We start from the raw sequence: 14,220 nt of genomic DNA, 5'->3' as shown, positions 1-14,220 counted from the left end.
GATGCAGAGAGAATCATTCCTGTTCCTAATTTCCTCACAACCTCTCCCTGAACTGACTTCTTTTCTTTTTTTTTTCCTCTGGACTTTCCTCATCACTCGTCACTGTTTTTCTCATTAGCATGTCTTTATTCCCCCCAAATGCACTTTCCGCTTCCTTTGCCAGCAGTTTTCCCTCGTTGCCGTTCACTCGGGACTCAGGAGAGCAAAGGAGCAGACCTGATTTGAACTGAAGCGTTTCAGAGCAAATGAAAAGCTAATGGGAGGAACGGGTTAAAGCATCTCTGTGCTCAGATGGGAAAATCCATCATTCACAGCCACGTTACGGGTTTTTTTTAAAGCAGACTGTAGATAACGCCGAAGCTCGGGTGGCTTTCTTGGAATTTCTTTGGAAGTTTGTTGCTGGTAGTTTGGCAGCCGACATGCTCACTTTTCCCACCAGGAATGTGCCCAAGTTCTTTCTTGCGGAGCCTAAACTCTCCTGCCTCCTGCTCAATCTGTGTTTCTGTGTGAGCGGGTGGCCACACGGTAGGTAAACATGCACTCGCTGCAGGTTTGATTTAAAGGCTGTACACAAGCTTTATCTTTTCTTTGTGAAGACGCTGCAAACATTTAACAAGAAACAAGCGCGTTGGCTTAGTTGCTGACTAACGGTGGAGTTATTTCACCATGATGAGTCACTTCTTCTGCTTGTCTGAGACTTGCCTTCAGAGTCACTGAAATGAGACTTTGGACGTATTGCTGAGTTTTCAATTTCTGGGAGGCTGTTGCATTTTATTCAGCACAGAAATCCTGCTGTCTATGAGTAGAATTAAACCTGAGATAATGTTAGTAGTAATATTGTGGTTTGATTGACTAATAACACAAAACAGAATTCACTGACATATTCAAGTTGGGTTCGAAAAAAAGAGAAAAACTGGCATCTCTACTGGGTTTGAATCTTATTGTTGGTCAAGGTAAACCAGGACAACTCAGATATGACATCTGATTTACAAGAAAGTCTCATTTGCATCATCAGATCACATTAAAAGGACAAAACTGTGCCTCTTCCCTGCTCACTTCTTTCCCATAATCACATAAACACATCGATTATTAGCTGTAAATGACTACATTGTGGTCTGATGACCAAAAATCTGAAGTGTAAGACATCCTGAGGTGGTTGTTAAGTTAAAGATTTCTGTGTTTTTTGCCTCCACAGCTCTGACAGGAGACAACTGCCCGAGCTCTAAGTGGAACGTCATGTGTCGCCCGTGCTGCGAGTACGACCTGATCCGGTGTCGGTGTCCCTCCAACGGGGCCAAGGTGGGCTACACGGTGCCCTGCTGCCGCAACGCTGTGGATCAGTGTGACCCTTGCATCATTCACCCAGGTACGCTGTCACTTCTAGGTGTGTTTAACCTGTGAGGTCTCTGCTGTTTGCTGCTCACGCTCTTCTTCTGCTGCTGCTTTCAGACACCAGAAAACACACAGTTTTGTGTTTTTAGATGATATTTTTTGCTGGAAAAAACACATTTTTCAGTATAAGCTGAATTTCTAAGGTGTTATAAATAACTAAATCCACTTCAAAGTATCAAAAAAGATTTCTGCTTTTGTCCTCGGCAGGCTGCAGCCTTTTTGAGAATTGTAAAACCTGCCACAACGGAACATGGAGAGCTAATGATGACTTCTTCGTCAATGGAAAGTATTGCACAGAGTGCCGAGAAGGCTGGAGCGGAGGGGACTGTAAAAGTGAGTCAAAGTGATTTAGTGCAGAGTCGCCGTGAGGCCTCCAGACTAACGCTGCTGAGGAGGAAACAGGCATCAAACTGTACATACATGTCAGATATATGAAGAACTGAACAGCTGCACCACATTTAACCAAAACATGCTTCTATCCAACATCTATGATTTTTGCCTGAATCCTCGATCGCTTTTGTCCATTAGATTTTCATTTTAGATCACATTTGTCCACCATTGTGTTGAGATAAGATAAAGCAGGTTTATTCCTGAAGGAGATTCTTGTGCCAGATACTGTTTAGTGAAAAAACAGATGACCTAACATAAGAAATGCAGCACGATAAGATGTAAATACTAAAATAAAATGACTAAGCCAAGGCTAACAGTAAAAAGTAATGCTTTCAAATATACTGAGGAAATGAGTAATATCACACATGATAGTAAAATAATGGAGAGAAGTATTGTACATTACATTGACACCATGTGTAAGGATGAAATAAAAACCGGGGCCTTCTTAAAAAAAGTTTTGAAATTTTGTTTTTTTTTGCGGCTTTAAAAAAAATTGTTGTAAAGGTTTTTTATTCAGTTTCATATGAGGTAAGAAAACATGATGTAATGTGAGATAAACCTCTTTATTATCTGTGAGGAGCTCTGCCGTTAATTTGTGCATCAGTTTGTAGGTTGCTACATGCTCGGCTGCAATACCTGAAAGAGACACTTGGGGGCGACAGCGCTTTTTTTATTTGCTGCTGCTGAGCTGCAGCAGCTGGTATCTGTTGGTAGCTCACCGAAAATACTGAAATAATGACAAGGAGTCATGTTTTTTTCCCTTCGTCTTCTTTTGAAAATATAATTATTGGCATTATGATACAACAACTGTCGCAGCGAAATCGTTTAAATCAAACACGTAAAGCCCGCCGCAGCATCACACTATGAAGGAGTAAAAAACAGGTTGACTAAGTTGCCACTCCTCCTCTTATTCACTCTCGTGGTATTTTTCCATCCTCTGTTTTTTTTTTTTTTTTTTCATGGCCCTGGGGGGGTAAAAAATGCCACTTTGGATGCCTTTCTCTGTCAGTTTGATGTAGACAAGAGAAGGCCTGGAGCCATTGTGCAAATTCTTTTGTGCACTTTCTAAGTGTATAATAGAGAAACCGAGCTGTTTAATTTTATTCTGAAATACGCTAAAAGCCTGAACCTTTCAACCCTGCTTCCTTTTTGGATATCAATTTGGAGAATTTTCCCGTATCTTGTTGTGTGTGTTTTTTTTTTTCTTTCTTAGTCCTCACACATGAACACCAGCAGGATGGTAATAATCGTTATTATTCAAGTGGCTGCTCGGGTCCCATCATTTCATAAATTTTGGGGTATTATCAGCCCTCTCTTACACAGCATGCCTGCAGCAGCCAAAATACTCGGCTCCACTGTGATAAAAACACACTGGATGGGAATGTGCATTTACTAAGTGAAGGTAATTACTATTCTCCTGTGGGCAGCGTGTGGAGGCGTCCTTCAGCGAGCTCAGGGTCACGTAGCCCTGGAGAGTTACCCAACCAACGCCCGGTGCGAGTGGACAGTGCAGGTGGGGAGAGGCGGCAGCGTGGAGCTCAGGTAGGCGACTCTACCGAGGCTCTGGTGTTCAACCAGACGACGTTTCACCAGAAATTTAATGAGTCTTCATTCGACAAAGCTCCGCGCTGATTAATGTGACCTCGAGTAACAATGTGTTATTAAAAAGGACTGCAGATGACACAATGCTGAGTCAAGCAGGCTGGAGATGGTGACGGGATTAAACAAAAGGGCCGGAGTCGAGACTCTTCAAAGTTAGAAGTGACATTTAAGCTCAAGTCGTGGCAAGAATTCCCAATGAGCGAGTTGAGCGTTGTTTTATTTTGCTGATAAGCTTTTGTGTTTGTCTCCCGGCGTAATATTGGAGTATGATTTGACACATAAACAGTCTCAGAATAAACAGTTGACGAAGTTAGCGGGATGAGTCAAATCTGGAAATCCCTTCAAAATCTGGCATCTGGACTGACACTAAGAGGACCTATCTGTGTGTAACGCTAATCCCGCCTTTTAGGAAACACCGAGACAGAGGATTTGTTTTGTTTTTATGTGCTTTTCTATTGGCTCTGTGGGGATCAGCTCGCTATCGGTCTGTCAAACGATGGTTAAGGTCAAAGCAGACCGAGTCCTGCTTGTCATTTAGACTTTTTACACAATTCTGAAATTGAAAAATGTAATTATTTTTTTACTGCGCTGCAGGTTTTCGCTGCTCAGTTTGGAGTCCGACCACAACTGTCGCTACGACTATGTGGAAGTGCGAGACGGCGACGACCTGAACTCCCCCGTGATTGGCCGATACTGCGGAGATCGTCTGCCTCCTCCAATCAAAAGCTCCGGGAACCTCGTGCACATTCTGTTCGTCTCGGACGGCTACAACAACTTTGACGGATTTGTTCTGACTTTTCAGGAGGTTTCAGGTAGAATCACTGGCAGCATTTATAACTTGTGCACTCCATGGATACACGACAGACCAAGTACAAAAACACTCAGTATAATGCAATCCAATACATTAACCTCCAAACAGACACTCCCCCTTTGAAAGCCTTTGTTGAGTCCATTGTGTTGGATCATGTTCTGTGCAGCTGCTCTTATTCTGACAGTCAGCAACAGCTCTCACCGTTTGCATGCGGGACGTTCGCTGCTGTTTCTTGCAGCCTCCGTGCACAAAGCAGCGATGTGAGACGGACGGTCAATGACACAGATTTATCATTCCTGCTCGTCTCCTCCCCGTTTTCTCTTTGAAGCAAATCATGCATCTAAGTTGCATCACTTTCAGCCAGTGTTCTCCCTCAGAGGCATCAACTCCTGCCTACGAACGTGAACAAGTCAAAGCAGTGCAGCATTACATATGAATATTTCTGTAAAGAATGCTTCAATAAGTTCCTCAGGGCAGCATCCTGGAGCCACTGTTCCTTTTGACCGCATACGCTGATTTTAAAGCTTATCTGGGCTCTTTGTTTATGCAGATGATGCTGTGCTGTTTATATCAGGTAGAGGTCAAATTTAAGCACAAAATCAAGTTAATTTATTAAAATCTAGCAGATTTTCAGTTGAGGGAGCTGCAATCTTTGCAAGATAACTTTCATATTTCAAATAAAATAAGTAAATTAAAGGAATGACATGACCAAGCATATTTGTTTTGTTACTAATTAGACAAATATTGCTGAAAAATAGAATAAAAAATAATGTTGTGTCCAAATTACTACAACCAGACATTTGCAGAATGAGAATTTCAGACTCTATAATCAGTTTTACTTAATTTATGTTAATAAAAAAACAAAATATCCCAAAACTGTAGCAGTAAAAATCCTCACTTCTTAAAAACATACTTTTATTGGAGGACTTTTCCTGATTTTATAACATTTTAATTTGCTTAAATCTGTCTTTTATTTGTTCTAATGTCATTTAAATTTCTTTAAATACATATTTCTTTCTTAAATCCTGACTAATGTACGCCTGTGTGCTTTATTTTGCTGTTTCTGGGCAGCACTTTGTCGCTGAAGTGCTGTTTAAATCCAGATAAATATCATTCTAATCACCTGGACGATGTTTTTTCGGATCAGCTTTTCTGGTTTGTCTTTCACTTATAACGGCCAGAAAATGTCTCCACAGTTTCTGCTACGAAGACTGCAGCGTGTTCACTGCCAGAAAAACCCCTGAATGGATATTTGCTGCCTGTGTATGGCCCAAAGGAGGAGCTTGTGTTAGTGAACCACCGGTGTCATCCACCTTTCATTCTGACCGGCGGCGAGCAGAGGAGCTGTCTGGCTAATGGCACATGGAGTGGCTCAGTCCCCTCATGTGCAAAAGGTACTTTTCCCCCCATATGGGTCCTATTCTGTGTTACTGGAATCTATATAAAAACCACACAAGGAATTTATTTGGAGACTTTTTTTCTCTTTTCGTCCCCGTACAGGCCAAACAAGCCCACTCCGGTGTGTCCCTCCGCCCAAATTGCTCCACGGCTACCACAGAGCTGCTGCTGCCACAGTCGGAGGCGCAGAGACGATTGAGTTTTTCTGTAAAAACTCCTACATTTTGAGTGGTAACCACCAGAGTACCTGCCTCTCTAATGGATCCTGGAGTAGCGGGTCACCCAAGTGTGTGAAAGGTAGCTGTTTTCCAAAACACATTTGGGTGGGAACATACTGTTACACACACACACACACACACACACATATATAAAGCAGCCTATTTTTCCTCTCCATGGCTGTGTGGGGACAGCACACAATGTTTCCAACATATAGTGAGTCCTCGTATTTCAGCGATATCACAACTTACCTGGACACATATTAACATTCTGACAGACAAGTCAGTGATGCTTGTGAATTTTTCCTTATAATGGAAGTTCGTCTCTGATGTCTTAAGCTAAGAATCAGTCGTGTTTGTCGTGTAAATAACTTCTGCAAACCATCACGCGTGTTACCGACTCTCTCGTTTCGCCCCTGCAGTCTGCCGAGAACCCAAAGTGTCGGATCTTGTGCGGCAAAGTGTTGTGAAGCCACACCTGCTGACAAGGTATCCTCTTTGTGTGATTTCAGCTCACTGAAAGCCACTATGTGGGATTTATTGTTTCATGTTATTTTGCAGGTTTTGTTTGGAGAAAAATTCAAATATGAAGAGTTCGTTTGCAAAAACAGACAACTCCATTTTTGTAGAAAGTGATTTTTTGTTTTTTGCTTGAGATAATATCAGTGAAACTGAAGTTGAGTGGATTTGACTCAGTAGAAATGACAAAAATAGAGATAACTTCAGTTTGATTGATATGGAAAAGTGGGTTTTCTGAAGGTTTGTGACAATGGAGTTATCTGCTTTTGCAAATGAACTCTTCATATCTCAAAAAACTGTAGTTTAAAAAAAAAAGTAAAATAAATAAATCAATAAAGTAATATTTTGGCATCTGGCACACCCCCAAAAAATATTGTAAATTAACCAAAAAAATAAAAATAAAAATCTATTTTTTTCTTCATTTGTTTTTTTAAAATGTTCACTTAAGAATATGTACCTGTGTAAAAAAAAAAAAAAAAAATCTTAATATTGCAGAAAAATGTCATCATTAGTTTGGCTCCATTATATAATTTCAATGTTAAAAAATAAAAATAATAATAATAAAAATCTTGTAAAAATGCCAGAATACTGTTGCATACTATTACTATTCATTCAGTTGGCTAAAAAAATAAAAATAAAAATGTAATAATAAAGCTTTCATAGAGACAATATACCAGGTATGATGAGTTTAAACATGGACATGTGCACATATGACTTGATGAGTATGTACAAGTTTGACCTTGAGGATAATGTACCTACAGGTCTGTTGCTGCCATAAGAAACGTTACTGGGGGAAAGACGAGTGTTAACCATGATGTTATTACACATGAGGAGCTGTAAGAGAACCGTGTTATATCTTGTTGATCGATCTGGAAGAGCTGCAGAGACAGAACAGAGTTTTACATCCAGTTGTTGGGTTGTGTGGCAGCAAACTGTTTATGAAGAGCTGTAGAGAAAAAAAAAACAGTGTTAAGACACCGGAAGAGTTATAGGGAGGAAGGAAAAGGTGTCAGATGATGCTGTTGCGGGAAAAAAAAGTGATTAAGCGATGTTGTTGTGGAGCTATGAGGTTACACTGAAGGAGCTGAAACAGTGTTACATGATGGAGTTTGCTGCACCTGTGAGGAGAAAATAAAGAGTTGGCTAACATCCTCCTCAGTGGAGTCCAAAATATATTTAAATCGTGTAAAATTACTGTTTTTTTGATGCATTGTGGGATTTTGGTGCCTCAACAGCCAGAAGTTTTTCACATTTATTGTAGTTTTTACCGTGTACCGTGCACGTCATTTATTCTTTTTGAGAATTAGCTTCTGGTTCCATCGTGAGTGGCTGATTTAGTCCAATAACACGAGAGTAGTTTTACAGCAGAGACGAACATTGTGCATCAAAAGCTGACAGATTTCCGCTGATGAAATTTTACGAGCACTAAAATCAATCAGGCGGTGCACCTTTAAGCAGATGTTCAGTGCTGACCTTGGAAGTAGTAGTTTGAAAAAGAAGAAGAAAAAAGAGCAACAAGTGTATTTACGGGAAAATAGCAAATGGGCTTTGTTCCATCTGCTGATGAAGGCCGCAAGATGCATTTGAAAACGCTGGAACATTTCCTGGAAGTGGACCTTGTGCTTTTGTCAGACAGCCTTTTAGTATCTTAAAGTAGCTGCTGTTTGGATTTATAAATGTAACTGTAGCTCACGTCGGAGAGCAGAAATATAAACTGCATTACTCCTCCACAGACAGAGTTCAGAGCGGAGGTCATCCAGGTACAACGAGCACGACTTGCTGTCGGCCGGCTTCATCCCTCTGACGTCGGGCGGAGTCGCTCCGGAGCAGATTCCTCGTGGCTTCCATCCCGTCTACACGAGCATCGAGTACAGGTGCGCCTCGCCGCTGTACCGAACCAGCGGCGGCTCCAGACGCACCTGTCTGAAGACCGGCAGGTGGAGCGGACGCCATGTTTCCTGCTCACCAGGTGGGAGCAGCAGATACAGACGTGCAGAGTGTGTCTTCACACGTTAACGACGTCTCAACACACTTGGTTTGGTCTTTACATAAATTAACTTAAAGCAGGATGTTGATGTTTTGTGCTCAGGAAATGTCACTACAGGAAACCGGTCAGAATTGGAAAATTATCCTTGAAAAAAAGATTAATTAATGCAAAAAGCTCCACTCTGCATGATTAGTTCCTTAGATTTTTGAGACAGTCATCAGTACGCTATACACTGTAAAAGAAAAATATATTATAAATGTGAAAAAACTGTAATTTTCTGGCTGTTGAAACATCACAAAAAAGTACAATAACAGAAGATAACTATCCCACAAAAATACAGTGATTTTACATGATTAAAATATATTTTCTAGCCTCAGTTTTACAAGAGATCATATGTGTGTTTTTTAATGTTTGATGTTTAATGAAGAATATTTACATGTTTAAACGCAATTAGATTATCTGTAATATAGCAGCAACAACAATAATAATATATTTAATTATGTAGACAGATTTAAATGAATCTTAAATTACAGAATCAACAGAACTTCTTCTGTTAATTGTCACTGATTTTATCCAGTTCTATAAATATATTTACAGTATTAAAGTGGAATTGAACAGTTTAATCTGTTAAATAAAACTCAAATATTTGCAAAACTGTGATAAATTTGTGAATGTATCTTAAAACAAAATAGAAATGGAAAAAATCCACGTAATTACATATTTATTATTTATAGAGTACAGTTTAACTATGGTTCATTTTTGTTGATTGCTTATTCTGCTCATGATATTTCTTCCAGATAATGTTATTTTTTTACATGATATTAAATGTATGTTTTTGGTTTTGGATGATGAATGAGAAATATATACATGAGTAAAAGTAATTTTATTATTATTATTATTATTAGTAGTAGTATTATATTATTATTATTATTATTATATTGTTATTATTATTATTATTATTATAGCAAAAAAAGCACAAAAAAAGTAATGATTGTGAAATAAAAAATTCAATATATATATATATATATATATCTACAAACCTAATATATTTCATCTAATTTTACTGTATGATATATTAGCCATGATCCTGCAAGTCCTATTTAGACTTGATTTGTACATTTTTGGAAGTCATCTTACCGTCTTTCTTACAGAGTTAAATGATAATATTGATCAATATTAGATTGTTAATTAAATGGTTAAATAAACGTTTGCACTTTCTCTCTCCTCCTCACAGTTTGTGGTAAATTAGACACTTTCAGCAGACACAGCGTCTCCGACACTCGGTGGCCGTGGCACGCTGCCGTCTACATCCGCTCGCCTCCCGACCACGCTGGGAGCAGCCACGGGTCCCATGGAGGGGCCATGCCGGACCAGCAGGGGGCCTCGGAGGAGTCCTCGTTCTGGGTGCTGGCCTGCAGCGGGGCCCTGCTGGCCCAGCGGAGGGTCCTGGTGGCGGCTCAGTGTGTGCTGGACAAGGACACGCAGCGGCTCCTTCACCCCCAGCACGTGAAGGTTGTCGTGGGCCTGCAGCAGCAGACGGCGAGGGACCTGATGAAAGGCCCGCATCAGCTCAGGGTACGGACCAGTCCGTGTTCCACTCATATCAGTATTCAGATCAGGTGGTGAGGTGGAAACCAAGAAAAATCAGTTTAAAGGCAGAATTAAATGACTTGAAATCGTCATTTCACGTTACGTCACCTTTGACCTTGAAGGCTAAACACATCTTGATGAGCAAATAACCAAAACGTGTGCTCATCATGGTTCCTGCACTGGGTTTATATCTTATTATTTTAGTTTAGAGCACACTGAAGTTCTCCATCACTGCAAAACCTTCCAAGCAGCTGTAATAAATTAATAACAAATAGGTCTGAATAATGTTAAATTAATAATCAGGCTAAAATCTACAGGAAAGTGCCATTATTAGATGTTAGTTGGGCTTTTTTTATTTACTAATTCAGTTTCTAATTGCAATAATTTACTGTTGATTTCAGATTACATCTAGTATGAGTTTTTACATTTAACTTTACATAGAAATCCTGCATATTTGACACGTTTCTAATGTTAAAAAACTTTGTCCACCTATAAAACTACTGGATTTACTGAGTTTTTCTAATGTTATTTTGTCATTTTGCAACCTATTTGGGTGGAATGCAAGAAAAATGATAAAATCTAAAAAAAAAACAAAAAAACAACAACACTGTACATTATAACAAAACAAAACTATAAAAACTACTATTAAAAAATGACTCATAGCGTCACACATAATTATTTTTGTTGTTTTGGGTTGTTTAATCTTTTTAAAATGTATTTTAGTTTACTGTATGATACCTACAAGTGTAAAAAAATGTTTTTTAAATAAGTTATATTACAAATAATTAAAGAAAAGTGTGACTATTAGTTGTTAATTGGACTTTAATAGATCATTTCAATATAAAAATATCTTGTAAAAAGGCCAAAATATTGTTGCAAAACTGGTAATTCAGTTTCTAACAACAAGAATTCACTGTTGAGTTTTAACATATAACTTTACTTAAAAATCAGGTCTAATCGACAAGTTTTTAATGTTAAAAACCATTATCCACCCATGAAACTAATAGATTTACCTTTGGAAAAATGTAAAAACTAATTGATAAACTTATATTATTAATTATAATTATAATAATACATATTATAATATACATAATATTATTATTATTGTTATATAATATATAATAATAATATAATTATAATAATAAACTGTTACTGTTAGATTATATCAAGAATAACACGAGTTTTATTTGTAAAATTATGTAAAAATTGTGTTTATTGGGCACCTTTAAAAGTCATAGATTTACCTCTGAGATCATTAAAAATAATTGAACACTTCTAATCATATCTGCAATAATAAAATGTTAATTCTAGATCAAATATTAAGAGTTTGTAGACTCAACTTTACATAAAATATTAACATTTTATACATCTTATTGTTTATTTTGACTTTACTTTGCTTTCGTCATTGCAAACTGTCGTTTAACATTATCTCACCTTTGACCTTGAAGGCTAAACACCTTTTAACGAGCAAATTACCAAAAAATATGCTCGTTACGGTTTGTGCGGTGGGTTTATATCTTTCTCTTTCCAGGTGACAGAGCGCGCTAAAGTTTGCCGTCGCTGCGAAACCTCCCAAACAGCCGCGATAAAGTATTAAGCGAGGAGTCTTCATTAAATAAATATAATCTTGTGGATGAGTTTGTGTTTGTAAACGGTACAGGGAGAAATCCGTCGGCGTTCAGATGTGCACTTAAAGCTTAAACGGGATACGAGGCGTGTTTGACTTGGATGTGGAGTATTTGTGCATCTTGACGCACACGATCTGATCTCGACACGTTTTCCAAGAACAACAACACTTGGCACGCTCCGTGTGGAATCAGGCTCTCGCAGGTATTTCTAACTTCCAACTTTTTCGTGGCCTCCTCAGGTTTCAGACATCTCGGTTCACCCGGACTTTCCCTCCTCGCCGGATGCCGACGTCGCCGTGCTCAGGCTGAAAGACAAAGCCAAGATCAGCGAGCGAGTGCTGCCCGTGTGTCTGCCCCGAACGCAAGGAGGAGAGGTGACAGCTCAGGAGGCTTACGCTGTGAGGTGGATTTTACCAGACAGTCACAAGCACCTGAGTCACTCGACAGCCGCGAGCCAGACGAAGCTCGTTGAGCTGAGTGATGCAGCTCAGTGTGAGAGAGCGTTTGCTGAAGGAGGGTCACACACCGCCGCGCTCAGCGACAATACACTGTGTGTCATTAGCAAGGCGTCCAGCTCTCCGAGCCCTTGTATTATTCCAGGCATCACGATGGCACCAGCTGGGCTTTCGTCTGTCCTGTCGGGTCACGAGGAGGCTCGTGGAGCCTCTGGTGCGGCCTGGCAGCTCCTCGGTTTGGAGAGTTTCGAGAAAAACAGCTGCAGCCGGCAGCAGAGTCACACAGTTCAGACACGAGTAGCAAACTTCAGAGACTGGATCGAGGAGAACATGAAGTAGATGTTTTTGACGGGGCGAGATTTTCTGTCGTGTAAATATTCAATCCTGCTCAATTTTCTAAATGTCAGAGTTGGTGGGAATAGTGTGGATGGCACATGAGAGGCAGAGAGCGTCGCATCGGAGGTGTTTTCTACCGTCTATCCACGTCAGCGTCGTGTAATCATGTGAATTGCTTTTCTCTTCTCCCAACAACCCAACATTAGATGACTCAGATGCTTACGGATGTCGGTTTGTCAGGTCTTTTTTTTTTTTTTAAATCAGAATACAGATATTATTTTCCAAGTCTCAGTTAAAATCATCACAGGCAAGAAAGAAATCTGTTTGTTGTAGGGTTTTTCTGTCTTTAAACCACCTTGACCTTCAGCACATAAATGATCTGTTTCACATAAAACACGAGTCCCTGTCTCCGTCCTGTGGTTCCAGCTCTCCCTCCTGCTCAGGTTTCTTTTAGCAAGTCACTGCCAGCCTCAGGCCTCTTACCTCTGACTATCCCTGAGATAAACGTTCTCCAACAGGGATAAGTCATTATCTGCAAAGTCAGACACACATTCCTGCAAACGAGCATCAGGTTTTTTTTTTCCCCTCTTTGCTAAATTGTGACCTTTATTATTCCGTTTGCATGCACAGGTGCAAATTTCCTCCAAAAAACAATTTAAAAAATCTAGTTTATCTGTTTGTTAAAGAGTAATAACACTCAAACAGCCCTTCATTAACCGTGCACTGAGAGATCATTTCCCTTATTTGCATGCATTTCTAAAGCTATACGCATGTGTGCACGTGCACGGCGGTACACCGTGTGCCGACTGTTCATCGGTAAATATGTACAGAACCTGTGTGTCTGCAGCGTGTTTGCATGTGAGGTTACGCGTTCGTGAGTTTCTCTGCAGACTGTCCAACATGTGCTGTCATTGAGAAACACACTGAGAGGATTTGCTAAACTTAGCTCTTACTCCTGAGACGCAGACACCCGCTGTGCTCTCCGCGGCTTTGTGCAGGACACCTTTTAAGCCCGGCCAATTAAACAATGAGAAGCTCAGTAGTCGGTCCCTGCAACTTGCAAAGTGAATTGCCAGCAAAACAAAAGCGACCGAGTGGCAGCTCGAGGCGTGTATTTTGTGCTGCAAGCGACGCAACAAATGCAGGTTAAAATGCAGCAGACTGCAACATTACTGAGTCTTTTGTTTATACAAAAAGAGTAGAAAAACCCTTACGCAAGCAGATGCATGCAAGTAATGCACCGTAAAGGCAAACGCATTTACAATTTGTGCACCTGAGTTTGAGTAATGACCCCATGTTCTGCAAAGGCAAAGGTCTCCATGTTACTGCATGATGTCATGATGCTAAAAATGGGGGGAAAGTCTGCTAATCTATTACTCTTTAACGGAGAGAACACCACACCCACACCTGAGAGGAGGTACTGACCTCTCATGTCAAATCCCCACCTCTGTGTGCGCGCATCGCTGAGCGTTCCTGTGCAGGCTGTGTGTTTCAGCTTGCTTAGATTTCTACACCTTAGAGTAGGAGGAACCTGCTGCAACCATCGATTTCTCTGCAAAAAAAACTCTGCAAAAACTTTGTAGAACTTTGCTGCTGATAACCGCCGCGCGAGGAAATTAATCAGGAAAGCCCACAAGTTTGAGAAGACTTCCACAGGTGAGCAATTTGCATTTAAGAAAGCTAGAGGTTTATCTTACTGGAATATTAATGCAGCATGTAAATATCGAGCAGGTTAATTCATAATTTAAAGAACAATGCTGCCTGCAATGAATCTGATTTCCTCAGGGTGACCCGAACCTAATCTTCTCTTGTGCTATTTAGCGTGTTGATACTGAATGGTATTCCTCCCACCGGTTAAGCTATTGTTGCACAGAGTGTTGTCAGCGCTGTGACCCAG

The 14,220-nt window shown here is 40.1% G+C and overlaps 1 protein-coding gene across 1 annotated transcript; it reads left to right on the top strand.

Annotated features, from left to right (window-relative positions):
• The first annotated feature begins 1,208 nt into the window (after positions 1-1,208).
• pamr1a (peptidase domain containing associated with muscle regeneration 1a) lies at positions 1,209-12,717 on the top strand. The gene is made up of 10 exons (XM_008293609.1): positions 1,209-1,366; positions 1,600-1,725; positions 3,210-3,324; positions 3,979-4,196; positions 5,392-5,589; positions 5,696-5,824; positions 6,231-6,297; positions 8,061-8,296; positions 9,549-9,889; positions 11,772-12,717. Exons 1-10 carry the CDS (start codon positions 1,237-1,239, stop codon positions 12,324-12,326), a joined length of 2,115 nt encoding a protein of 704 aa, XP_008291831.1. The 5' UTR covers positions 1,209-1,236; the 3' UTR covers positions 12,327-12,717.
• Positions 12,718-14,220: the final 1,503 nt, after the last annotated feature.

The sequence above is a fragment of the Stegastes partitus genome, unplaced genomic scaffold, assembly GCF_000690725.1.
Source record: "Stegastes partitus isolate 25-593 unplaced genomic scaffold, Stegastes_partitus-1.0.2 Scaffold896, whole genome shotgun sequence".
Lineage (NCBI taxonomy): Eukaryota > Metazoa > Chordata > Actinopteri > Pomacentridae > Stegastes > Stegastes partitus.
This window is presented reverse-complemented; position numbering and strand designations above follow the sequence as displayed.